This window comes from Fusarium redolens, assembly GCF_020744475.1.
Source record: "Fusarium redolens strain MPI-CAGE-AT-0023 chromosome Unknown BKA55scaffold_30, whole genome shotgun sequence".
NCBI classification, from domain to species: Eukaryota; Fungi; Ascomycota; class Sordariomycetes; order Hypocreales; family Nectriaceae; genus Fusarium; species Fusarium redolens.
This window is the reverse complement of record NW_025763693.1, coordinates 288794-311070: the sequence shown is the minus strand read 5'-3', so window position 1 is coordinate 311070 and position 22277 is coordinate 288794. Positions and strand designations below refer to the sequence as shown.

The following is a 22277-nucleotide window of genomic DNA, read 5'->3' as shown; positions in this document are numbered from 1 at the left end:
AGCTAGAGGATTTCGTAATATCAGACCATAAGACGGAGACAAATAGTTGACAGTAACGAAATTATCACTGTCCAATATGCTCGTAAAAAGACAAGGCTTCTAGTCTGATGTTACGACGACAAATCGTAATTTTGTACTGGGGAAAACAGCTAGCTAAGCATTTATCATTAGATCAGAACCCAAGCCTTGGGGTTGATTGATTTGTGCTGATTTCGGACTATTTCTTTACGGGGCGCCCAATCGCGTTGAAGCACGAGCAACCGCTTCCTCTATACGGAACGGGATCGGTTCCAAAGCGGGAGTTGTTACGAGCTAAGTAAATGACCATCCGATAAACATTAAAAGACAGTTCAATTGCCATGTCGAACCTGAAATATTATCAGCAGTCTCAATTCTCTCGCTGAAATACTACAAGTCTCATCGGTTGTTTTAAATCTCATTTCGCCTGATAAATCCTTTCTCCTGATGCGCTATTATCACCTTCTAGCCCTTTGCGGTATGAACCCCGCCAAATATGTCTACAGCCCATCTCTAACCACTTGCACTACAGGGCTTTCCTTGGCTTCAGCCGCGAACACCAATCCTCAGATCAAGGCCGACATACGCGCTGACAGCAACCGCGACGGACGAGTCGACCTACAAGGTTCTTCAGATGTCATCAGCAAGACTCAATGGACTGAAAGGTCTGGTGCTATCTTCCTCCCCAATATCGGCGATACGGATCGACGATGCTCCAAGAAGGCGCTTAGTGGTCCGGCTTTAAGCAACGAAAAGCTCGATAAATGTAACGATGCTTCTGACAACACCCAGAGAGCGCCTCAGTACCTCGCCCCCCTCAAGACGGTCCCCATCACAATCGTTTCCAAGAACGCAAAGGGTAGTGTTACAGTTCCCGATGTCACTCAGCGCAAGTTCGTCCGTATCTTTCAGAAGCAGGGAAAGAACTGGGTCTTTATCGACGATAAGCACACCTTCTCCCAAAAGGAGTTGAAGACTGGCCTTGAACTTGGTATCGATGCTCGCAATACCAGACGTCCCAAGGTCTGGGATGGACGTGTTACAGTTCACTTCAACGTCCAAGACGGTGATGTCAAGTCTGCTGACACAGTTATGCTACGTGTCGCACCTGTGCTTACGCATCATCACCTCCAAAAGGTTGAGCAAGTCCTCGCAGTCCAAGGCAACAAGACTGACAGCCCTTATCTTGTCGACTTCACCAACACCCTCAACTCAATTGCCAAGGCTGCTGGCTTGAAGAAAGACCTGTACCTCTTCAACGCAAGTGATGACATCTGGGCTCAAGATTTTGTTGAGCCAGGCTACGCAAGCATGCCTGGTCCCAAGGGAACAGTCTCTATTCGGATCATGATTCGGTGTCCCCAGGATGAGCGCGTGGCTGGTCGACAACTCTTTGAGTATTACCGAAAGGCCGGCGTTGGTGCAGTGCAGCATCTCGGTGGGAAGCGAGACGAGATCAACTCAGGTGGAAATATCGAAGCTATTCCACCTTATACTTTCAAGGGTAAGAGTTGGCCAGCTGGACGTGTCATTCTGGGCAACCATGGCAAGCAGAGGCATCATATTCTTCCTTACCTTGAAGCCCAGGAGTCACAGAACCCCCTCCTGCTTGATACTGCTTGGCTCTCCATCGGTCATGTCGATGAGTTTCTCCAGTTTCTGCCTGCCAAGAACAAGAGAGGTTGGGTTGCAGTCATTGACGATCCTCTTGCAGCTATCATGCTTCTTCAGGAGACTCGCAAGGCAGGCCATGGATCTCTCCCGGCTATTTCACGCAAGAACGACACTAGTTCTGGCCCCGGTGACTGTGGTGGTTTCGGTTGCGGACCTATTACTGTCAATTCACCCACCATCGCTCAATTACTGGCTGATAAGAAGTTAATGAGACTCAACGAAAAGTGCGCACAGCGGATCGAAGGCAACATCAAGATCATTAAGAAAGAAGTCGGACTTACCGACCAGGACATCGTTCGCATTCCAGCTTTGTTCAAGAACAGCGACTTCTCTGACGGTGATGACTCGAGGCTTCAAGTCGCAGCATTCTTCCCTGGTGTTGTGAACAATCTGGTTCTTACCGGTTACAACACTTGCGTTGCGCCTAACCCATGGGGTCCGGTTGTCAAGGGGAAGGATATCCTTGCTGAGACCATTAGCAAGAAGTATGCAAAGATTGGAATGAAGGTCAAGTTTATTGATGATTGGAATACTCATCATAACTTTGGTGGAGAGGTACACTGCGGTAGTAACTCGATCCGAGACATGGCTGCCAAGTGGTGGTGATCACCTTGCGTCACAGGATCAGTTAGGCCTTTTGTATCCTCCTGCCATACGATTTCATAGTACAGTGTATCATACCTCTTCCATCGAAACCATTATTCAATACTAGCTTCTCAAGATATCCTCCTCACTCAAACCATGGCTACATTTCTTCGATAGCACAAGGTCAAAAGAGAACTCCTCCACTACGACTATACCGCCTTCCAATTCAACGGGTGATTCTTGGTGACTCCGACCAACGCTGTGCAGTTCATAGCCATGGCTAGTCCTCTCTCCGCCCCACTACCGATGTGTATGACAATCTCTCGTTTCCTCGGGTGTATCCTTGTTCCTAGACGTCCCTCTTGATACAAACTTCTTGAAGCCTGGTAGGTGACGTCGGACGAAGGGTGCTAGATGAGCGAGACAGTTGCAGATGATAGCGACGTTCATCTCGATGCAGCTCCAGAAAAGGACAGTGACCTCGGCTTCTCAGGAAGGCTCGGACCGCTTTTGTTCCCCGCCTGTTCGAATGTTATACATGGCACCATTGTTTGTTTGTAAGCAACCAGTATTGCCTACAATTATTGAGAATAGTAACAATAACGGCGGCGGGAAATCTAGCTTTGTAGGATGATTGGTGACAAACGATTATTGATAACCGAGACGTATCCTGTGCCTTGAGATACATCTTACAGTCTCAGATTTCATCTCCTTAACCATCGAGAATTGTGTCCATCAAAGCGATCTGCAACAGAATTAGTTAGTAACCGCCCGTATTACAAGATTTATCATAGTTTCCAGCTCCCGTTTACGTCTTCTGAAACTTACGAAATGCCTATCTGAGCATTTCTTGGCACATTTCGAAGTGAATGGCCTATAGTCCCTTATAGCTCTCGGCCCTCTAGCAGTTCAATACTCTTGTGATCAACAATCGCCGCGCAGTGTCGTTCCACCATGGCGTCGACAATCTCGCGGCTTTGCATCAAGGGTCCAGCAAGAGCCCATGCGAATCCATGGAAGGTTTGTCGCCTGTACTCTTCCCAGACGTCCTCGATCTGACGATCCGGGCCTCCCGCATGGTTCAGCGCGCTTAGGTAAGTTTGGAGGAGATCCCTCTCATGATTGCGGCGATCTTGGATCGATAATGAGCCAGCGATGAAGTAAGCAACATCGTACAAGGCTGATGCAGCGTGAATGACCTGCCAGTCAAGAAAGCCAGGTTCTCCGGCGGGCGATATAAAGGTGTTTCCTATATGTGCATCTCCGTGAACGATGCACTTCATACTGGAATCAGATGCCCAAAGAGCCTTGAACGTCGCGGTCATTCGCTCTCGATCCTCCATAAACTTTGGGACTGGTGGTCTCGCATCTAGAGCAAATCTCTTGGCCCATTCTTCCGGCGCCAACAAACCCGAGATTGCATCTCTGATTGAAACAGTTTCGCTCAGAGAGGGAATGTCATCTCCGGCATCTCCCCAGGTACTAGCATGAAGAGCAGCTAACTGCTCGACACTTTTTCTTGTCCTTTGGACAGGCCATGTCTCAAGTGGGTTGCCAAATGTATAGCCTTGAGCTTTGAGGTCGGCCATTACAACGATACCTTGTCCATTGACGGTATCTGTGCCAGCATACAGAGTAAGGGGGAGAGGGATATTGAGCTTCGGGGCGAGATAGTAGTAGAACTCCGCTTCGAGCCGGTAAATGGCGTAAAGGAATGGCAAAGATTCTCGAATGTCGGGGTTAAATCCGCCTTTGACGCAGATCCTGATAGCGCTGTCAACAACAGGATTCTCGAACGTCAACTCAATCAAGATCTTAGAAGCCGTTCCATGGATCGTGTCAACGACTTTGGCGTTTTTGACAGGTTTTTCGAAAATCTTGGTGAACCAGGCGGTGATAAGTTCATCGACTGTGAGCGGCAACGGCTCATTTGATCGTATGATACCGTTCACTTTGTGTGCACTTGAAGCCATGACTATTGCAGTTTACAACATCAAATAAACACGTCTTCACTCCAGACACGAGCGGGGTTGCTTATGTGTCCAGACAGATAAGAATTGCAAAAGTTCTTTGACATCCTTGGCGAGCAATGCATATCTGACATGTTAGTAATAAGCCAGGATTACTTTGGGCAGGTCTTTGCTGACTTTTGCGGGGACTGTGTCACCCGATAACTGTGAGCTGCAATGTTTCGCGTCGATTTCGACATGACAAGGAATAAATAACGTATGCCAGTCGTATCAGCGATCCACGGCAACTTATCGGCGAGTGAGTCATTTCGGACCGAGCCACGACAAATAGAGAAGGCTTGCCGGGTGCGGGGAAACAGACCGACCTAATGCAGTGAATCTGAACGTCCAACATGATTTAAAACCTGCGCTATCTCGTGCCAAGCCCCCGGTTGTTTCTTTCTAGATACCTATACTACAGAAAGGCGTCAATAGAATACACGGTTATTTCCCTTCTCAAATCTCACCATGACTCCCTCAATTGAAGAGCTGCTGAAAAACTACGATGACGACGCTCCCATTGAGAGAATTGCATTTCGCAAATACAAACACCCCATCGCTATTGTCGAGCCAGATCCAGCATGGCCCGAACTTTTTGCCCGCGCAAAAGCGCGTATCGAGTCTGCTCTCGGTGACACCGCAATCTCAATCAACCATGTCGGCTCAACAAGCGTTCCAGGCCTTCCAGCCAAAGCCATCATCGACATTGACTTGACCGTCAAAGACCACAATGATGAAGCATCCTACGTCCAAGCTCTTGAAGACGTTGGTTTCCATTTTCTCCTAAGAGAGCCAGGATGGCATGGACATCGCTTCTTTTGCGACTATGAACCCGTGCCGACAAACCTGCATGTTTGGGGTCCTGGATGCCCGGAGGTAGCGAGACATAAAATCTTCACAGATTGGCTGAGGAAGAATGATGATGATAGGAAGTTGTATGAAGATATTAAGAGGGAGTCTGCGAAAGCGAGTGTTGAGAATGGAGAGGATGTTATGGGGTATAATAGTAGGAAGCAGAAAGTCATTCATGAGATTCTGCAAAGGGCGTTTAAAGACTTGGGATACCTGTAAAGCATGCCATGGTATTTTTCTAGGACTTATGACGGCTTGCGGGCGAGAAAACAATAGAATGTTAGGCGAGGTCAAAAAGGCTGCAAGGGGAACTTTGGTGATCACAATTATCAGCACCTTGGAACAATTCAAGAAATTAGTGCTACCACTTTCCAAGCATTTGTTCAGTAAACGTAACAATTCATAAAATTTGAATTGCCTCGAGATCAAGCTCTGGTTGAAGCATGCTGGACGGATCTTGCAATGAACTTCTTGTGATACCTTCCAATTCGAGCCTAGGTTTCAGCTAGCCTCAGCTTCGTCCACGGCTCCAAAGGGCAATGACCGACCTGCTGCCTGAATAGTTCCGAGTGGAAATTTACGTACTTATCAGACTGTGCTTATCTGAGTCGCGAACGTCTCAAATCGATTCTTAAACTTCTCATGATATTTCATTATCGTTTACAATGTCTCACTCACCAATGCAAACCTGTCCATGCCACGCCCCAGGCGACGATCCCGCAGAAATTACAACTCTGCATCAAGCAGCTTTTCACCAAAACAACCAACGACTAGAAGACCTTCTACACGACGGCGCTGATGTTTCGGCAACGCAAACGCCACGCGACTTCACACCGCTTCACTACGCCGTTCAGTTCGGCGACGAGAAAGCTGTGCAGATATTCATTGAAGCCGGGTCCAATGTCTCTGCAGCAAGCTACGATGGGGTCACGCCGCTACACAACACAGCCGCCGGTGGAGATGTCAAAATCACTAAGATGCTCTTGAAGGCTGGGGCAAGTTTTGATAGTCGCAATATCGATGAAGAAACGCCTCTGCACGTGGTCTCGTTGTTTGGAGAGACACGAATCGCGAAGGTTCTCATAGACGCTGGAGCGGATGTTTCGGCCAAGGACTGCTACGGAAACACGGCTTTGCATATTGCTACATCCCATGAGCATGTTGGCATTGTCCAACTACTTCTTGACGCTGGCGCTGATGTAAATGCCGTGAACAATAATGGCGATCCAGTGCTGCATCATGCACGAAGCGACGGACCAGAATCTGTCAAGCTTCTCATTCGACATGGAGCAGACATTCACCTCAAAGGGGAAGGCGGCGATACACTTCTGCATCGTGCTGCGCAAAGTTCACCTGCGCTTGCACGAGACTTGCTTAAAGCCGGGATTGATATTGAAGCGAAAAACAATGAAGGAGCAACAGCTCTTCACATTACTGCAGCATACGGGGATTTTGAATCACTGGAGGTTCTAATTGATAGTGGAGCCAACATCAAGGCCACAAACAACGATGGTGAGACGGCTCTGCATCTAATAACAGGGAACCCTTCGGCGCCGTATCTCGGCAGCGGGCGTGATTCAGACAAGAAGGCAAAGTTTTTGATCGATTCAGGAGCGGATATCGAGGCTAAGACAAAGTTTGGAAAGACACCTTTGGACTATGTGGTTGATTGTGGCCGTGAGGCGGTTGAGAAAGTCCTTCGCGAGATGAGAGCGTAGGGCTAGAATAGACCGGCAAGATATCAATTATTCACTCAGTAGAAGTCGAAGAATGATTCCAGCATAATATAATTAGTGACCATAGATATATCAAGCAAAAAAATATCCTGTTGTGGCATTCTTAGTGCACTGTTTCCTTCATGGCAGTCAATATCTCATGCGTGATCAACAAGAGCCCAGGTATGATCAGCAATCTTCCTCCTCTCCTCCTTACTCCACTCTTTCTTCCCCTCAATTACCCTCCCATGATTGTCCAAACAAGCCCACGATACGCCTTTTGCTTCAACCTCTTCAGCAGCTTTATACAGTCCATCAAGTTGTCTCTCAGCACACTGCTCAGGCTGCATACCAACCAATCTCGAAGCGACCTTTGACACAGCTCGGAAATACCAAGCTGAGTTCTTCGGCGTAGCAGTGTTTACGACTCCCGGATATCCGTGCGCGAAAAATTGCTTGGTACTTTCGTTTTGGAAAGCGTGATGCTGCACCATGGCGTCATTCATGCAGATGCAGTGATTCGCTGCGTGAGCGAGACTGAAGGTTTCCTTGAGATCGAGATCATCCCAGTTCAACTTCTCAGGATTGCCATTGAGTCCGTCCAAAACGAGGAGAACTTTCGCATCTTTACTCAAAATTGGACTCAGCTCTCGGATTAACAGTTGACGGCCATAGTAGTGCAACGCCATCTTTCTGTCAATGCCTTCGGATGTTTCCGTCCGTCCGGCGAATGACATGATTCCCTGCGTCATTACTAGCAAATCAAGAGTATTGTTCTGGCTGTTGCTTCGGAACTCTTGCGCAAACTGTTTCAAGGCGTGCATGGAGGTTGCGTCGACAGAGCGAAAGGAGACTTTCTCAGCTGGCATGACTTGAGGTTTTGTCCGACCGACAATAGTGATTGCTGAGAATTGATACTGAGGAGATGTTGCCAGACGCTTGGCTATTGCGTAGCCGATACCGCTGGTACCACCGACGACAAGAGCACTGGAGCCTGATATGACTTTGTTCATGATGAATATGAGATGAGGAGATGCTCTGTCAGACAAGATGCGGGGGACAGAGAGCAGGACGTCAGGTTTTATGGTATGGCCGGCCAGTCAAATATGACGGAAAGGAGCAAATCAGCATTATTTGTACAGAAAGGGTGTGATTAACGATAAGAGTTGATACTGTGCCACTCTCATGCGCGCAGGTGACTAGTGCTTATGTCGGCGCATAATTGTCCTTGAAGGGAGATTTTCCATACTCGTCTTACATGGCATGATGTTCCGAACCCGAGACCGAAAATACCCGTAGCTCTCTCTCTGCTATGTGAGCGATTCAGAGATTACCTCTTGAAAGAACTTATAATCTCCTCCATATGACTAAAAGTAAACTCGTCCATCACTTCCCTCCATATTCTATCCTGAACACTCTTGCCCTGTTCAGTGTAGTAAAATGAGCCAAATCTACAGGTTGTTAGCGACTGCCAAACTCTGGAGTGTTGAGGTACTTACGGGCAAATCTTCCAATCCATGATATACGACCCATGAGATTCCTCTCCTTTCAGAACCGCAGCATCAATGTATGCTGAGGCCGCTTGTTCCGTTGTACGGCCGACTATCCGAGTTCCCATGGCCATGGCGATCTTCATGAGCCCAGAGCTTTTGTCCATCAATCCCGTGCCCTTAGTCAGGCCGGGGTCAACAAGGTTGATGATAACATCACTTGGGTCAATGTGTTGAGATAGTTTGTCGATGAAGAGTTGACCGAGAAGTTTAGACTTGGCATAGTGCCCCATGCCATCAAAGTTGGCTTCTGAGTCCAGAGCTGTGGTGGTATGGTCTGCTTTGGCCTCGGGCAATTCGCAGTGCATGGCCGTCCCAGAGCTGACAATCGTGAGACGCCCTGCTTTCGACGCTGGGGCCTTGCTCTTGAGCATAGGCAAGAGAACAACAGAGAGGTACATTGTGGACAGAAAGTTGACCTGCATAGTCTCTTCATGACCAGTTGCCTTATTGATGTGAAAGGTTGTACCGCCCATACCAGCGTTGAGAATGACAAAGTCAATCCTAGGCAGAGTCTCGCAACGCTTTGCAAAGTCTTCAACCGAGCTGTAACTTCCCATATCCAGCTTCCAGACGTCAATCTGGGGATTATTCGAATCTGATGAACGATGGAGTTTCTCAGCAGCAGCGTTGCCCTTGTCTTCAGAACGCACCGCAATGATGAGATGGCTTAACCTATTCTGGAGGAGGAGTTTGGCACATGTGAAGCCGATACCATTATTGGCGCCAGTTATAATAACTGTTTGGCCGGAGAGGTCGAGATCCTTGGGGGATATTGTGGTTTGGTGCAGACTTGAGATTGGATGAAAAGTTGACCAGGCGATAGGGTAAGTGCAGGCATTTTAGAGGATGCACTTTGGAAGGGAGATATATCCTTAGCCATATTGAAAGGTCACAAAATTTATTTGATAAGTAACGAGGTTCAAGTAGTGCTGAAATTCTTTGCAAATACCGTTAGTGAGGAAAAGCGTTCTTTTATATGATATTTTTATGAGTCAAAATCTCTACCAGTTCTCTGCATACCGCACTACTCTGTCAATATCGACATGAACTATATCCCAACTGGGATAACGATGTGGTCTTCGCATCTAAAACGCCTTTCATTAACGCGCGTTACCGGACTTGTCCGTTAGCTCTTTTTTTGTTGGCAGTCCCTCGCATAATCCTCCGTGGTTTTCGTATCGACCTTGACAAACAACCAGATTGATGTCTCAAAGCGGTTAGTACACAAAATGCTAGCTCGGAGCATTCTAAAGTCCGAATGCATCGGAGACGGGTCAACAGGTTCCGGTAATTACGCTTAGCCTAATTGAGGTATCAGTCTGGTCAAGGTGGTGGAGCCCCAGGGCGAAGGATTGAGGCTTAGCGGATGCGAGATTTGGGCCAGATTGAGACCCTTTTTCGGGTCGGTCAGCATCACTCTCATTTATTATCGGTAATCAAACGATGGCGGCCACTGAGTATACGTTTCTGACAGTTGATGGTCATGGGCATCCACTTGAGCCCGGCAGCCGAGCCTCGATTCGGAGTCGGTGCATGAAAGGCGTCAACGTACGCCAAGACTCACGCCGCTCCAAGCGGAGAGCTCGAAAGAATCAAGAAGAAATCCTTGAAATTCGAAGAGGCGAAGAGAGTATCATTACACAGAGACCTGACTCACCTTTCTCCCGGAGTGGTTACTGCGGAACCGTTGTGAAGTCATTGCAGGTTCGAACTGATGAGCTTGGCTTTGACTCTTCACGCTTGCCATCTGCTGTGTTGCGGTCAGGTATGCATGAAAGCTGTTCCGTGTACGGATACATCGTTACTAATACATAATTGCAGCTGTGAAGTATAATGCCTTACTCGATGCGGCATATCCACTTGAGATATACCTTGAGACCACACACGCTCAAGGACACAGAATGACCAACGACTTGACATTATTGAACGACAACAAGACTTTACTAGAGTCGATATTCCTGGCAATACATGCCGTGGACGATCTATGTTCCGGAAATACGCTATCCCTTCGGTCGCAGCGATTACTCTGCACCATCCTCTCGTCATTGAACAACAACCTTCATAACACTTCCACCCAACAATCCTACTCCACCATTCTTGTCATACTGATCTTGCTTTTTGCCGCTGAGTCATTTCAAGATTTTGATGCTGTTGGAACTCACCTTGACGGACTGAGGAGATTATTGGAACTGCGTGAGACACAGCCAGCGCCAATAGACTCCAAACTAATGTTCAAGATCCAGCAGGTCGATCTCAGGATGTCGTTGGCCACCGGTCGGCCATTGTACTTTCCTTTCAACTACCCAAACCCACAGCAACCTGTTTGCGTCATCAGTCCGTCAAGTATGCTGCCCTGGTTGATGGTACATCCCACGTTGATGAGCTGCTATCAGACATTGCAAGCGTTATCAAATCATGCGAATCAGTGTCAAGTCCCCAAAGCTCAAAACCTTCTCAATTGGGCAGATTTCCAGTCTCAGGTTAGCACGAGTCAAACTCACTTGCTTGGCCTTGGAGACCGTCATCTCCCTGTCGTATCCGAAGCTCTGCGACTTGGCATGCTTGCCTTCTTATCCACACTCTCGCGTAGTCCGGTCCGAAAACCTCACCTACCAATATTTACCTCACAGCTTGAGGAGTGCTATATGCTTATGAAACAAAAACAAGATTCCCACAAGCCATTGCTTCTCTGGCTTATGCTGATGGGACATATCTCTACTATCGACACGTCGAGCTCGATATCATCTTCAGTATGGACATCTATTGTTGAGCCCGACTTGTCTTGGGAAACTGCGCGAGGAATCATTAGTGAGCTTCCGTGGATTGAAAGGATCCACGATGAACCGGGAGAGAGAAGCCTGAGGCACCTACAAGTTCGAAGGGGCGATATAGGACGTCAGTGTTGAAAAGTACAAATAAACTTCGGATGTTGAAGTAAGTATTAATAAATAAGATTGACTAAGACCTTAGATAAGGTACCTAAGAAAAGAAAGGAATGCAAGTCAAGCAAACAGGGAGAGCACAGTTGGATATGATATTCTATTCTGCAATCTCATCTTCATAGGTTCAGATTTTCTCTAATTGAACATTGAACGGACCTTTTGTCTAATACCGATTACAGTGTTGCTTATATTGAAGTGCAAATGTCAGTAACGTCAGGCCAGTCATAGCTATACCCCTGATGCCGAAAAGACCTTCAGCTAGTAGACAACATTGGATAACCCTTTGAGGTATAAAGAATTAGTGTATTTAGGTCCAAGTAATTGATACTTAATATTTACGTTTCTTGTTACCTTACAGGAATAGATTCCCCGGTAACCTCTGTAGGTCGCTGGCCACTGGACCTGAAATAACAGCCATCTCGATGAGCTGATTGATTGTACTGTCCCGATCTCGGGACGATATCCTTCCAGCTCGCCAGACACTCCCAGCAGAACTCATGGCGACATAGTGTACCTATAATTGAAGTCAGAACAAACACAGTGCGATTCATGGTGATGTGACTTACAGGTCATGTGAAAGCAACCCGGACCTTTCTGTGCATTGATTCCGCATGAAGGGCACTGCTTGGTGTTGGCATCGACCCAGTCTCTCGTCTCTCGGAACCGAGGGTCCCCATTCTCCCCCATACTATCAAACTCCTCGCAGGTCAAATTATCATGCCATTTCACCTGGTGCTCAAAGCACATCTCGTAGCCACATTCCTCGCATGAGACATGGTTGCTCTCGATCAGGTCATATATCTGACCATAAGAACAATTCTCAGCAAGACACCATCGAAAAGAAGGTAACTTGCTCAACGCCTCTAGTGTCAAGTACTCATCGTATCTTTCGGCTTGTTAGAATTTGCTTATGCCAATACCGGCTAGAAATGGTACTTACTTCGAAAAAGTGTCTTGCCGCGCGTATAGCTTCACCTCATCGTATTCAAGTCGCCGACCGCAATCGAAAGAAGGGCAACTAAGAAGATGACATCCAGCTCTTCCATGTTGATCAAGCTGGGCTTCCATATAGTTCCGCAAGCACTCTGTGCAGAACTCGACAGTATGAGAGCACTTCTGTTCAAGCTTGCGAGGGAAAGGCAGAACCTTCCACTTCCAGTCCCCACAGTATCCACTGCAGATAGTATCCCATATATTCAAGGTTCTGTTAGTGAGATCATGTATAGGTTCAGTGCAGATCGAGCATTCAACCGGAGACTGTTCTAGTTGCAGAAGTCGTGTAAAGATAGGGACACGCAATACCCCATCGGTGCCATTTATTTCGAGGAGCTGGACAAGTTTGTATTTCACATCATTTGGTCTACCCTTTTCAAGAGTATATAGCTCTGAGATCCCCAGATCAAATAGTGGTTTCATAACACCATTCGATACTAGGTGCTGATGCAGGCGCTTCGCTACTTGACGTGCTTCTAAAGTTGGCTGCGGATCAAGGCTGTCAAGTATTGACACAAGGTGCTGTGCTGTATCGTATCTATACGAGAAAGCTTAGTGATTTGAAGTCAGGTCCCCTTGGATATACCTACATTCTCAATTTTGCTTCCGCATCTTGGACTCTCGCGAGTCTAAGTAGTTTCTGTAAAGTCCCACGATCCCCGATAGCGATATTAGCCGAACAGCGACCGCATGGACAGGATATCAGGATTGTAGGCCCTAACATTTCCCACCAGCTTTCACCTGATTCTTGTATAGACTTGCAAACAGATTCCACATAGCAAACCGAGCAGACAGGAGTAGTACAGGTAGTAGGCCGTTGAGGACTTGTCAAAAATTCGTTGACTAGAGGGTGTGAATTATTGGGCGTGGTTTGTTCAAACCTCATCTTATGACACACTGCGCAGCGCCGCAGTGATATCAAATCCAGATCTTTCTCGTCAAACCAATTTTGAAAGGAACGAAACAGTCTTCGAGCCTCTTCAGCACTGAGTATACTGTCCAAAGGACTCTTTACATCAGTGTCCGCACTCTCAATTTTGGAATAGAGTGGCCCCTCATCTTGCATTGCGCTGAAACTCTCATAGATGGACTGTGATCTAGATAGTAGTTTGCTAATGATGATGCCTCTTCGTGTTGTTTCGAGCATGTGTAGCGGGGGGTCGGCAATCTGCCCTCGCAGCTTGTCAACCTCTGTTGTTAGTATCCTCTTTTCATTGAGGGTTGTTTGTATGTCAATATTCATAACGCAAATCCTCTGTCGTAGGGATATTAATTCTTCAATCTTTTTGGATAGTTGAGTCTTGAGAGTTTTGTTTTCGTCTAAAAGATCGTTTATAGTGCCTTGCAAGTATTCGATTTGCTGATGCATTTGCTCGACGTTGTTCGTTAGACTACCATCCATGCACTCTCCAGATATACTTGATTCTGGGATGGCATCATTGCGTCCAAACCATGGAAGCTCCGAGAGCTTTGGAATGTGCTTGGCCATGGCATGGATAGGATGCGGTAGCTGTTTTTGCCTAACATGAATGTCTGATTGAACTCGTCGCAAGGATGACATATCTAAGATGACATAAAGTGATCCGCGGGATATGGAAGACTGGAGGTTTTGGTTGTAGGAACATATATGAGGGGAGAACCCCCTTCTTATAATCGAGAGGAGACCGATATCAGTTGTCAAACGCCACTGACGAAAGTGAAGTCCTGTTTCAAATGTGCTGGTACGCAAGTCCTATATTGAGGCCATTACAGCCAATTAACCTCAACAAATGGCAGAGAGGCTGGCCTCCTGCATGTATAGCGGGCCCTTGGAAAAAAGAAGATTGGTAAGACGTATATAGCGGAAGCTTGTTGGTTGAGCTTTGAGGAGGCTTTTCAAACCCCGCACCAGATAACAGTTATCCAGAAATAAATTTTTTTTTTATATAATTTAATATGCCTTATTATATTAATAAGCGGTACGTATCTAATAGCCTAACTTATTAAATAATGCTTAATTTATATTTACTTCTTAGAGCCAGTCTGCTACTAAACTTAATACATACTACAGGAGGTGTCTATAAACTATTAGATTTTATATAGATACTTATCAGTCAGTCATTCAAGCCAACAAGAGTCTGATTTGTATTACTACACAGGAACTATGGCTTGGCAACTTGGCAAAGGTTTATTAGCCTGATCCCTCTAGAAACCCCGGTTTAGTATACATTCTTATATTCACTGAATACATAAACGCCAAGTGACAATCTTAAATAGAACAAATTTAAGTTCCCTTTTACTGCTTTGAGATATTTATTAGCTCTATGTATGTTTTATCCGGCCACCACTTTGTATGCGCGTTGCCAACACATCATTAATGCAGGAGGCCTACCAAGCGGGGTAAACGGCCATACACTGAGATCTAAGATGCAGATGGCTCGTATAGAAATGACTTGTGTTATCTCTAACTTCTCCTCTTTCACTTCATTCGGCTTTTTTCTCTCAAACGCTTTTGCAATGGCAAAGGTCGACCAAAATAGCAAGCGACGCTGTAAAATCTGTTCCATTTCTTTCAAAACTCATTCCCAATTTGCGAATCATTGTTTAGATGCAGATCATCAAAGCGATCAGTGTTGCGAGCACTGTATCAGGTGGTTTTGTAGCACAGAAGCCTTGGCCCAGCATAACAAGTCAAAACATGGGAAGTTGCCGGAGGCTATGGCATTTCAAAATCAAAGGCTAAACGCCTCGACGCCTCAAATTCTACAGCAATTTCACTTCAAAGACCGGAACTACAGAAGATTCCCGCTACTCGACATGGCAGTTATTTACACTCGTCTCATTCTCAAATGCCATTCTTCGGAGCGCCTCAGAAAGGAGGGCTACATTTTGGGCCAAGACAATCGCGAGAACGGGGGACAAGCCGATATCACGAAACAAACCATTATGGCTTCTTGTCCAAGCTCTCTCGAACCGAAAAGAAAGGCCGTCGCTCTTGACTGCGAAATGGCAGGGGTCAGAAACGGTGATAGCGAAATCATATCCATCTGCGTCATCGACTTCTTCACTGGCCAAGTTTTAATCAAAACTCTTGTTAAACCTCGGGAGCCCATAATTGAATGGCGCACCAACATCCATGGCATACGGCCGGCAACACTATCAATAGCTGCATCCCAAGGACAAGTCCTTTATGGTTGGGAAGCAATACGACAAGAGCTATTTAAGCATATCAACACAGAAACAGTAATAGTTGGACAATCTCTCCAGCAAGATTTAAAAAGGCTACGGGTGTCACATGGAAAGGTTTTTGATACTGCTATTCTTACAGCAGAAGCGGTGTTTGGAGCAGATGCTAGTTTCGGTCGTCGATGGAGTCTACAATCCCTTTGTGCAGATCTGTTGAAATTACGTATCCGACAGGGTTCCAACCCTCACGATGCGTTGGAAGACGCTATGGCAGCACGAGAGGTTGCGTTGTGGTGCATATGCCACCCTGACAAGTTGAAGCAATGGGCAAAGAGGGCACGCAAGAAGTACAATACTGAAAAGGCGAAACAGGTGGAGCGCAGGCGAAATAACAGAAGGAATGTGTATTACCAAGCGCCTGCTCGCGACGATGAGGGGTATTATCATGATTATGGTGACGATGATGATGAGATCCTTCGATGGGAGGATGTAGTAGACTGGGATACGTGGCCAAAGTCTCCTCCCTCTTCTGATTAGCATTACGAGATGAGCAATTTTGCCCCAGATCCAACTACTGAAATTCGATTCTGTTTACAAGGCGTGGTATAGTTCTTTGGTACTTAATCGTGATGGGTGATGATGTTTGCCAACGAAAGTAAAGACAACAGCCTTGGGTTCACTCGGTGCGATTAGATGGCGCAGTCAAAAGGGCGAGGTGATTGCCAATGAATTTCAATTTATGCAGACTAAAAATGATTCATGGCGGCTTCGCATTTTGCTTCTGCAGACCAGGGAGTATGCATGTGCTACAAGGTCCAAGAAAACGTCACCTTCTATGTAATAAGTTTCAGTTGACGGATATTCTTTACTTTTAGAAGCTCTTATCGTTTAATTTCCTGGGATCGATGTGTTGTTCAAATAGAGTTTTTCTCTAACGTTTAAAAGTATTAGTGCGATGGTATACCTAAACACCCGAATTTACAAGCCTCCGACAAGATCAAGCCCGCGAAAACGAGCCTGAGAGGCAAATAGCCATTTCATGCCCACAAAGAGGCTTTCTATCCAGGTTATATAAATCTTTCAATTAAGTAACTGCCTCTGTTCTAAATGGGACGGTGAGGAAGTCTCTGCGCCAGGGAGATGTAGATTTCCAAGCTATGCCTCCTTTTTTACACCACGAAGTAGCCCCTCCGCCCTAACCCATCGGTCTGGTTCGAAAAGGTTTGGGCCATGATCCTTCTGTCTCATCTCAATGGCATAATCCAACGCTGTATTCCCGTGTACATCACGAAGGTCCACAGGCAATTGCGTATCTTGGCAAAGAAAGTGTAGTACGTCCTCCACTAGGGTTCCCTTTATGGAACTATGATGGAGAGCAGTCCGACCTTGTTCATCCATAGACCTTAGGTTTACACCCCAACTTGCTAATGTTTGGAGTACACCCACAGAGCATCGATGCGAACTAGCGGTTAGATGCGCTAGATTCAACCTTTCTGCGGTCTTGAAATCGGGGTCTGCTCCGTAGTTGAACAGAAGATCCAGTAGTTCTTGGTCATCCTGGTACGCACCGAGGACAAAAGAACTGAGATACACGGCAATCGGTGACATACCTCTGTTGTCGAGGCTGTTGATGCCATTGAATTGTCCCAAGAGATGTCTGGCGACAGCAATGTCAACAGGACCATCGTTGCTCAACAGATGATGAAGCACATTCTGTCCATATTTATCTTTTGATTCCAAGAATGTTTCGGCTAAGAAGCCCGGGATGCTTCTTAATACCTCCTGCAGTATTTGTAAGTGGCCTTTCTGTGCCGCATAATGCAAAGCATTAAGTCCGTCGACATCCTCAGCCATGGGATCTGCCCCAAGCTTAAGAAGAATGGAAACAACATCCGTGTTCTCGTTAACAACGGCGAAATGTAACGGCGTCCTGTTCTCTTTTGTGCGCAACGAGATATTGGCACCTTTATCGATGAGCTTTTGGGTCACGGACTCAGATAAGTCCTTGCTGCGGGCCGCAATATGCAAAGAAGAAACGCCAAAGATGTCTTGGGCGTTAACATCGGTCTCGGGACTCTCCAAAAGTAGGTCAATAATCACCGACCTTTCTTTCTGGATCCAATCCTGGATTGAGCAATATTCGTCCTCCTCATCTGCTTCGATATAGTCAAGAACACATTCCACGCGGTTATCTGGATAGTTCCAGAAGTCCACAATACCGGGCCATCTAGGCCCATACAAATCCCGCCTCAGTGCTAAATGCAGCGGTGTCTCACCACTGTCCGAAGGAAAGTTTGAGTTCGCTCCATGATCCAGAAGGAACTTCGTCATCTTTTGGCTCCCGGTTAAGGCAGCAAGGTGTAAGGGAGTTAAGCCTTGCTCTGTGCAGGGTTTTCGGACAAGAATGTGCTCACTATCTCTTGTAACATACACCACTTTGTCCTCTTGATAAGTGGGTATGTGTGTCTGTCTCGCCACTGACGTATCTACTGCCATTCCGGCGCTGAGGAAGGTTCGGGCAATCGCTTCGTTACCAGTCTTGACTGTGTAGTGCAAAGGAGTCATGTTCTCGACATCTGAGTCCACAATAGCTCCTCTTTTCAGCAAAAGCTGAACACATCGTACCCAGCCGTTAAGCACAGCATAATGCAAAGGGGTTCTCCCTTCCGAATCCCGTACATCGGTGCACACGCCTTGCTCTATGAGCCATTCAGCAGTATCTTCTCCTTGATTTTCCCCATACTTTGCTTTCAGTAGTAGCCAGTTCTTGGTAACTCTTGAATCTGAAGATAGAAACCTAGCGACGGAGGGGGGCTTGGTAACAGCGAGGTGGGCATGCAGCGCACCGTGGTCCAGCGAGTAGTCCAGCAGCGGATAAACCTGTCTCCCAGATTTTTGACGTTGTAGATATTCGTCCATCTCTGAGAACTCGATGTCAAAGACAGGGAACAAAAGATAGGTAAAGCATGACGTCGCAATTACAGTGTCTGCATTCGGGTGCCAGTTTGCCCATGTCCGCTTCAAGTAATCTCCCGTCGTGTAATGAATTAGAGTAACCCTGTCGTTCTGCTCATCTATCGCCACCAAGCCCGCACAGACAGAGACCATGTCTTCGATGTCCATTAATCTGTCCGCATCAATATCTGAATCTGTTTCCTGGACAATAACCGCTGTTCGGAGCTCTTCGATGTTGAGTGGTCTTTTTGCAAATGTAAGCCATGCCAGAACATCTTTAGCGACTGCTGTTCGTTCTGGGTGCTGCCTCTCTATTCTTTTCATTGCATCCTGATAGGCTTCATCGTATGCTGATACACCAGTGGGCAAGGTGGTGAGTGCGTCCCTGAGCCTCTTGACAGACATTTTACTTGCTAGAGAGTCGAGATGTAGGCGAGCAAGAAGGAACCTATGGTATTTTAGCTTCCAATAGTGGCCGCAAGGAAAGATTGAATAAACTTACATCCCTCCGCTCGCTCTTAAGATCGCTTTGCAGATATCCCCCTGAAGCTGCTCATCGTGCCTGGCGAATATACCAAGCTTCGTCATGTTCCTATCGAGGTATTTACGAACATCGGTATCTCTGGCCTGTACTTCTAGTACCCTGCTCCCTTTCAACCGTCTGTCGTTGGCAATCTCAGGGATAGCCCGAGAGGTCGCCAAGATATTCACTCCCTGCAAGTCTCTGAGCTGAGCCATAAGGTCCCTCCACACAAGACACTCATCAAGACCGTCAATAACTATAAAAGTTCGAGAACTCAGACACGCCACAGTCTTCAATGTACTTGTAATTTCTCTGAGCGAAGGTCGCGTGTCCTTGTCCTTGTGCTTGCTGTATAAAGTGCTCATTGCGTCTGGTACAGAGCCCAAACACTGGACAAGCTGCTTGAGGATACTTGAGAGAATAAGATTGACAGTTTCGTGGTCTTGGTGCCTGAAGTCGCAGTAGTGATAAGCTATGCCAGTGCTATTGTCATCGTCGAAGAGGTTTAGAAGATGCTGGATCACAATGGAGACTAGGACTGTCTTCCCTACTCCTGGAAGGCCTGGACAGAATAACATCCCGTCTTTAGTTTTGATCCATTCCTGGAACTCGCCAGAAGCGAGAAACCATTCACAAGTTCCTTCTTCGTGTTGGTCAAATAAGGAGCTTTGTCGTGATCCATGGTCACAAGTTCCAAACCAATTGAGGATCTCAGATCGCTGCTGCTGATTTACTCGCCCGGTGACATAATGGATTTCTTGTTCCATCCCGGAGGACCTTTGACTACGATCGCTTCAGCCCATCAGACTTCGTAGAGAGAATGCTGTAAATACCTATATAGCTGCCTCTCAATAGAATTGAGTAGGTCAAGATTGAGCGACAACCGTCCTCGAAAGTCTTGAACGTCGTCCTGGTCCCAGTTCAATCTTTTCCAGGCTTTCTTCGCACGCTGTGCCATGCTCTTACTGCTAGTTCCAATTTCTCGATACTTGTCAAGTCTCGCGAGAAGATCATTCAAAAGACAGATAGAGTCGTCACTGATTGTTTGGAGTTTTTCTCGCTCCTTGATCGCAGGTTTCCATCCCGATAAAAGGATGTTCATATCTTGGATGACGATGGAAAAGTTCCTGAGACTTCCAGTCCAGTGAGTATGTTGTACGTGAAGAAGAGCGAAATTGACTTACTCTTTTGATATTGCATCATACTGGCGAGGAGCATCCACAAATCTCTTCCGGGCTTTAATAACAAGCTCTAGGATTTTTATAAAATCGCCTACACCGACCCCGACATTCATTGTATCGTTAAAGGCTTAAATGATAAGAAAGTCCAGGCTCAGTTTTCATATCCCTTAGTGCTTAGATGGAAAACACTTTGCACCTTCTGTGATTCTCTTAAAAAGTTCTAGGTGTAGTTTGCTTTTTAAAAGGTAGTAGCAGGATATTTAATGCCTAAAATGCATATGCACATATCTTAGGCAGCAATGTGGCGTCCTCGAGGTTGAAAACTGTCCTGCATCTGAGACCCATGTCAGGCTGCAAGGCAGATTCTACTAATCTTACCAGCTAACAGTCTTATAAGTTAATGCTCATATAGAATTTATGTCAATGTCTCTTGCGCTTGGTATCGATCGCCTTATAGCCACTTGAATACCCAATGAAGATCGCAATCGTTATTGAAACCCTATCAAGAGTGGGAAAACTGCCGATGTTAATAGTGATTGATGAAGAAGTGGATTGCTTAGTGAGGCTTGGTGGCAGGATAGCTACAGGGTAGTCAACATGCTTTGATGGATAATACCTAATCCGTAAATTCATATCATAAGCATAAGCAATTAATAGAAACAGTTATTCCAAACAAGAATCAAAGGGATTTATGCATATAACCTATATTAGCCACCTTTATTTGTGGTGTAGGTCTTGAATTGTCCTTTCGTGGTGCATTTGGCACCTAGCGCGTCTTACCACCATCATAGCGAGCCATCCACTAATTGCATCAACATTCGACGGACATCGTAGTTAGGTACACCGCCATGAACTTGACCTACACCAGTGTATCCAATTACGAACATTTACTTGTAGTCCCTCCAATTGCGTTCGCCGAAATTGAATGAGAAAATAAGTATCGCGGGAGCATAGAGTCAGGCGCTTCCTTCGTTGTCAATCTTGCAATTGCAAGAGCATAGAGATGGTGCAAAAGACCACCAATCACTACATGAGTCATGCCTAATCCGGCAAGCCAGGAACTAACTGTTCCGAAAAGGCGGCCCGAGCCTCGCAAATTGTTACCGTACTCTGTTAGATCTGTATTACTTGCAGCGTAGAAGTTGCAGTGATGCTAGGGTCGGCCGACTAATAGCAAAAGATCTTGCAGCCCATCAGCAGCTCAGCGGAGCAGCTTCTCCATCCAGCGAAGGCCGCTGATATTAAAATGGTAACAGTGCATTGAATGAAAAGCCGCTGATGTCAGCATGGTAATCGGGTAAACGGAACAAAGTTGCATGGAATATGGATATCATGTACTAAGCTGACGCTCCAGCCTTTATTGGTTCATAACTTCAACCTTTTTGCGAAAACATGCATTCTCGCATTATATAAATATGTGGTGTTTTGGTCAATAGAAATCAGAGTATCCAACTCAACCATCACCATTACCATGAAGATCACCTCTTTTCTCACCGCTACCCTTGTTGGGGCTGCCGCCGCCCGCGACACAGTCTACCTCGTAAACTCTTACAAAGGCAACGAGATCTCCAGCGGAATGGCATACTATGCCGACGGCCACGAAGCAACCGGAGGGTCCCGTCCCGATGATTACGTCGACGTCGTCCACGGAAGCAACATCATCTGGGAGGGTCGAGCTGTAAAGGGTAAGTTTATTTTAAGCTTCCGAAAGCAGAATATTAACTAGAATCAGGTACCTTTGGCAGTGGGGTGTCCTTCACGTCAAACATCTTTGCGGATGCGGGTGGCAAGCAGGCTAATGCTTGGTCTGGTACGGGCTCCAACGGGTTCCATACCTATAACTGCTATAAGGGTACTGGGCCCAGTGGTAAACCTTGGGTATTGTACACTGTGGATGGCTGGACCGTTAACGTTATCTACTGGTGCTGGCCCTTTAATTAGAGTGTGATGGTTGGGATATATATGTAGCGATTGTATGTATCTATGCACTTTGGCTGGTGGTCGCTAGCGGCTCGGGTAGTGGCCGTGCATGTTCAATTACTATTTATTGCCTACAAAACTGCTGAATGAGCAATTGTCCTTGTGTCTTTGGTACCTCCAAGCCGTCGTTGA

The 22277-nt window shown here is 46.5% G+C and overlaps 10 protein-coding genes across 10 annotated transcripts; 6 read left to right on the top strand and 4 right to left on the bottom strand.

The window, feature by feature from the left end:
• Positions 1-465: 465 nt before the first annotated feature.
• On the top strand, positions 466-2298 carry BKA55DRAFT_528673 (uncharacterized protein; the record flags this gene model as incomplete). Its single annotated transcript, XM_046189017.1, has 4 exons — positions 466-496; positions 551-748; positions 815-915; positions 985-2298. 4 exons carry the CDS (start codon positions 466-468, stop codon positions 2296-2298), a joined length of 1644 nt encoding a protein of 547 aa, XP_046041784.1.
• A 765-nt stretch (positions 2299-3063) lies between these two features.
• Positions 3064-4506, bottom strand: BKA55DRAFT_255752 (kinase-like domain-containing protein). Its single transcript, XM_046185396.1, has 2 exons — positions 4425-4506; positions 3064-4374 (listed from the first exon to the last, which is right to left on the bottom strand). The coding sequence occupies exon 2, from the start codon at positions 4248-4250 to the stop codon at positions 3162-3164; it is 1089 nt and encodes a 362-aa protein (XP_046041783.1). The 5' UTR covers positions 4251-4374; positions 4425-4506; the 3' UTR covers positions 3064-3161.
• BKA55DRAFT_585467 (grpb/dephospho-CoA kinase) lies at positions 4497-5590 on the top strand. Its single transcript, XM_046194454.1, has one exon. The coding sequence runs from the start codon at positions 4755-4757 to the stop codon at positions 5355-5357; it is 603 nt and encodes a 200-aa protein (XP_046041782.1). The 5' UTR covers positions 4497-4754; the 3' UTR covers positions 5358-5590.
• Positions 5591-5803: 213 nt separating this feature from the next.
• BKA55DRAFT_599803 (ankyrin repeat-containing domain protein) lies at positions 5804-6856 on the top strand (the record flags this gene model as incomplete). Its single annotated transcript, XM_046196445.1, has 1 exon — positions 5804-6856. The coding sequence occupies one exon, from the start codon at positions 5804-5806 to the stop codon at positions 6854-6856; it is 1053 nt and encodes a 350-aa protein (XP_046041781.1).
• A 155-nt stretch (positions 6857-7011) lies between these two features.
• On the bottom strand, positions 7012-9286 carry BKA55DRAFT_599802 (uncharacterized protein; the record flags this gene model as incomplete). Its single annotated transcript, XM_046196444.1, has 3 exons — positions 7012-7891; positions 8353-9167; positions 9197-9286. The coding sequence occupies 3 exons, from the start codon at positions 9284-9286 to the stop codon at positions 7012-7014; spliced, it is 1785 nt and encodes a 594-aa protein (XP_046041780.1).
• A 489-nt stretch (positions 9287-9775) lies between these two features.
• Positions 9776-11430, top strand: BKA55DRAFT_744163 (uncharacterized protein). Its single transcript, XM_046201586.1, has 2 exons — positions 9776-10171; positions 10228-11430. Exons 1-2 carry the CDS (start codon positions 9850-9852, stop codon positions 11310-11312), a joined length of 1407 nt encoding a protein of 468 aa, XP_046041779.1. The 5' UTR covers positions 9776-9849; the 3' UTR covers positions 11313-11430.
• On the bottom strand, positions 11431-14195 carry BKA55DRAFT_585460 (uncharacterized protein). Its single transcript, XM_046194453.1, has 4 exons — positions 12932-14195; positions 12289-12879; positions 11915-12234; positions 11431-11862 (listed from the first exon to the last, which is right to left on the bottom strand). Exons 1-4 carry the CDS (start codon positions 13900-13902, stop codon positions 11696-11698), a joined length of 2049 nt encoding a protein of 682 aa, XP_046041778.1. The 5' UTR covers positions 13903-14195; the 3' UTR covers positions 11431-11695.
• Positions 14196-14784: 589 nt separating this feature from the next.
• On the top strand, positions 14785-16387 carry BKA55DRAFT_656594 (ribonuclease H-like domain-containing protein). Its single transcript, XM_046197460.1, has one exon. The coding sequence runs from the start codon at positions 14838-14840 to the stop codon at positions 16041-16043; it is 1206 nt and encodes a 401-aa protein (XP_046041777.1). The 5' UTR covers positions 14785-14837; the 3' UTR covers positions 16044-16387.
• Positions 16388-17309: 922 nt separating this feature from the next.
• On the bottom strand, positions 17310-20389 carry BKA55DRAFT_627820 (uncharacterized protein; the record flags this gene model as incomplete). Its single annotated transcript, XM_046196885.1, has 5 exons — positions 20169-20389; positions 19818-20117; positions 18964-19767; positions 17783-18909; positions 17310-17470 (listed from the first exon to the last, which is right to left on the bottom strand). Coding segments are annotated over exons 1-5 (2502 nt in total), but the record flags the coding sequence as incomplete, so codon positions are not given.
• Positions 20390-21540: 1151 nt separating this feature from the next.
• On the top strand, positions 21541-22224 carry BKA55DRAFT_656590 (uncharacterized protein). Its single transcript, XM_046197459.1, has 2 exons — positions 21541-21850; positions 21898-22224. The coding sequence occupies exons 1-2, from the start codon at positions 21637-21639 to the stop codon at positions 22104-22106; spliced, it is 423 nt and encodes a 140-aa protein (XP_046041775.1). The 5' UTR covers positions 21541-21636; the 3' UTR covers positions 22107-22224.
• Positions 22225-22277: the final 53 nt, after the last annotated feature.

Coding starts and splice junctions, on each gene's coding strand:
- BKA55DRAFT_744163 (XM_046201586.1), top strand. CDS start 9,850: ATGGCGGCCACTGAGTATACGTTTCTGACAGTTGATGGTCATGGGCAT. Junction 10,172..10,227: donor ATCTGCTGTGTTGCGGTCAG/GTATGCATGAAA, acceptor ACATAATTGCAG/CTGTGAAGTATAATGCCTTA.
- BKA55DRAFT_656594 (XM_046197460.1), top strand. CDS start 14,838: ATGGCAAAGGTCGACCAAAATAGCAAGCGACGCTGTAAAATCTGTTCC.
- BKA55DRAFT_585460 (XM_046194453.1), bottom strand. CDS start 13,902: ATGTCATCCTTGCGACGAGTTCAATCAGACATTCATGTTAGGCAAAAA. Junction 12,235..12,288: donor CGGCAAGACACTTTTTCGAA/GTAAGTACCATT, acceptor ACAAGCCGAAAG/ATACGATGAGTACTTGACAC. Junction 11,863..11,914: donor GGGTTGCTTTCACATGACCT/GTAAGTCACATC, acceptor CTTCAATTATAG/GTACACTATGTCGCCATGAG.
- BKA55DRAFT_656590 (XM_046197459.1), top strand. CDS start 21,637: ATGAAGATCACCTCTTTTCTCACCGCTACCCTTGTTGGGGCTGCCGCC. Junction 21,851..21,897: donor GGAGGGTCGAGCTGTAAAGG/GTAAGTTTATTT, acceptor AACTAGAATCAG/GTACCTTTGGCAGTGGGGTG.
- BKA55DRAFT_255752 (XM_046185396.1), bottom strand. CDS start 4,250: ATGGCTTCAAGTGCACACAAAGTGAACGGTATCATACGATCAAATGAG.
- BKA55DRAFT_585467 (XM_046194454.1), top strand. CDS start 4,755: ATGACTCCCTCAATTGAAGAGCTGCTGAAAAACTACGATGACGACGCT.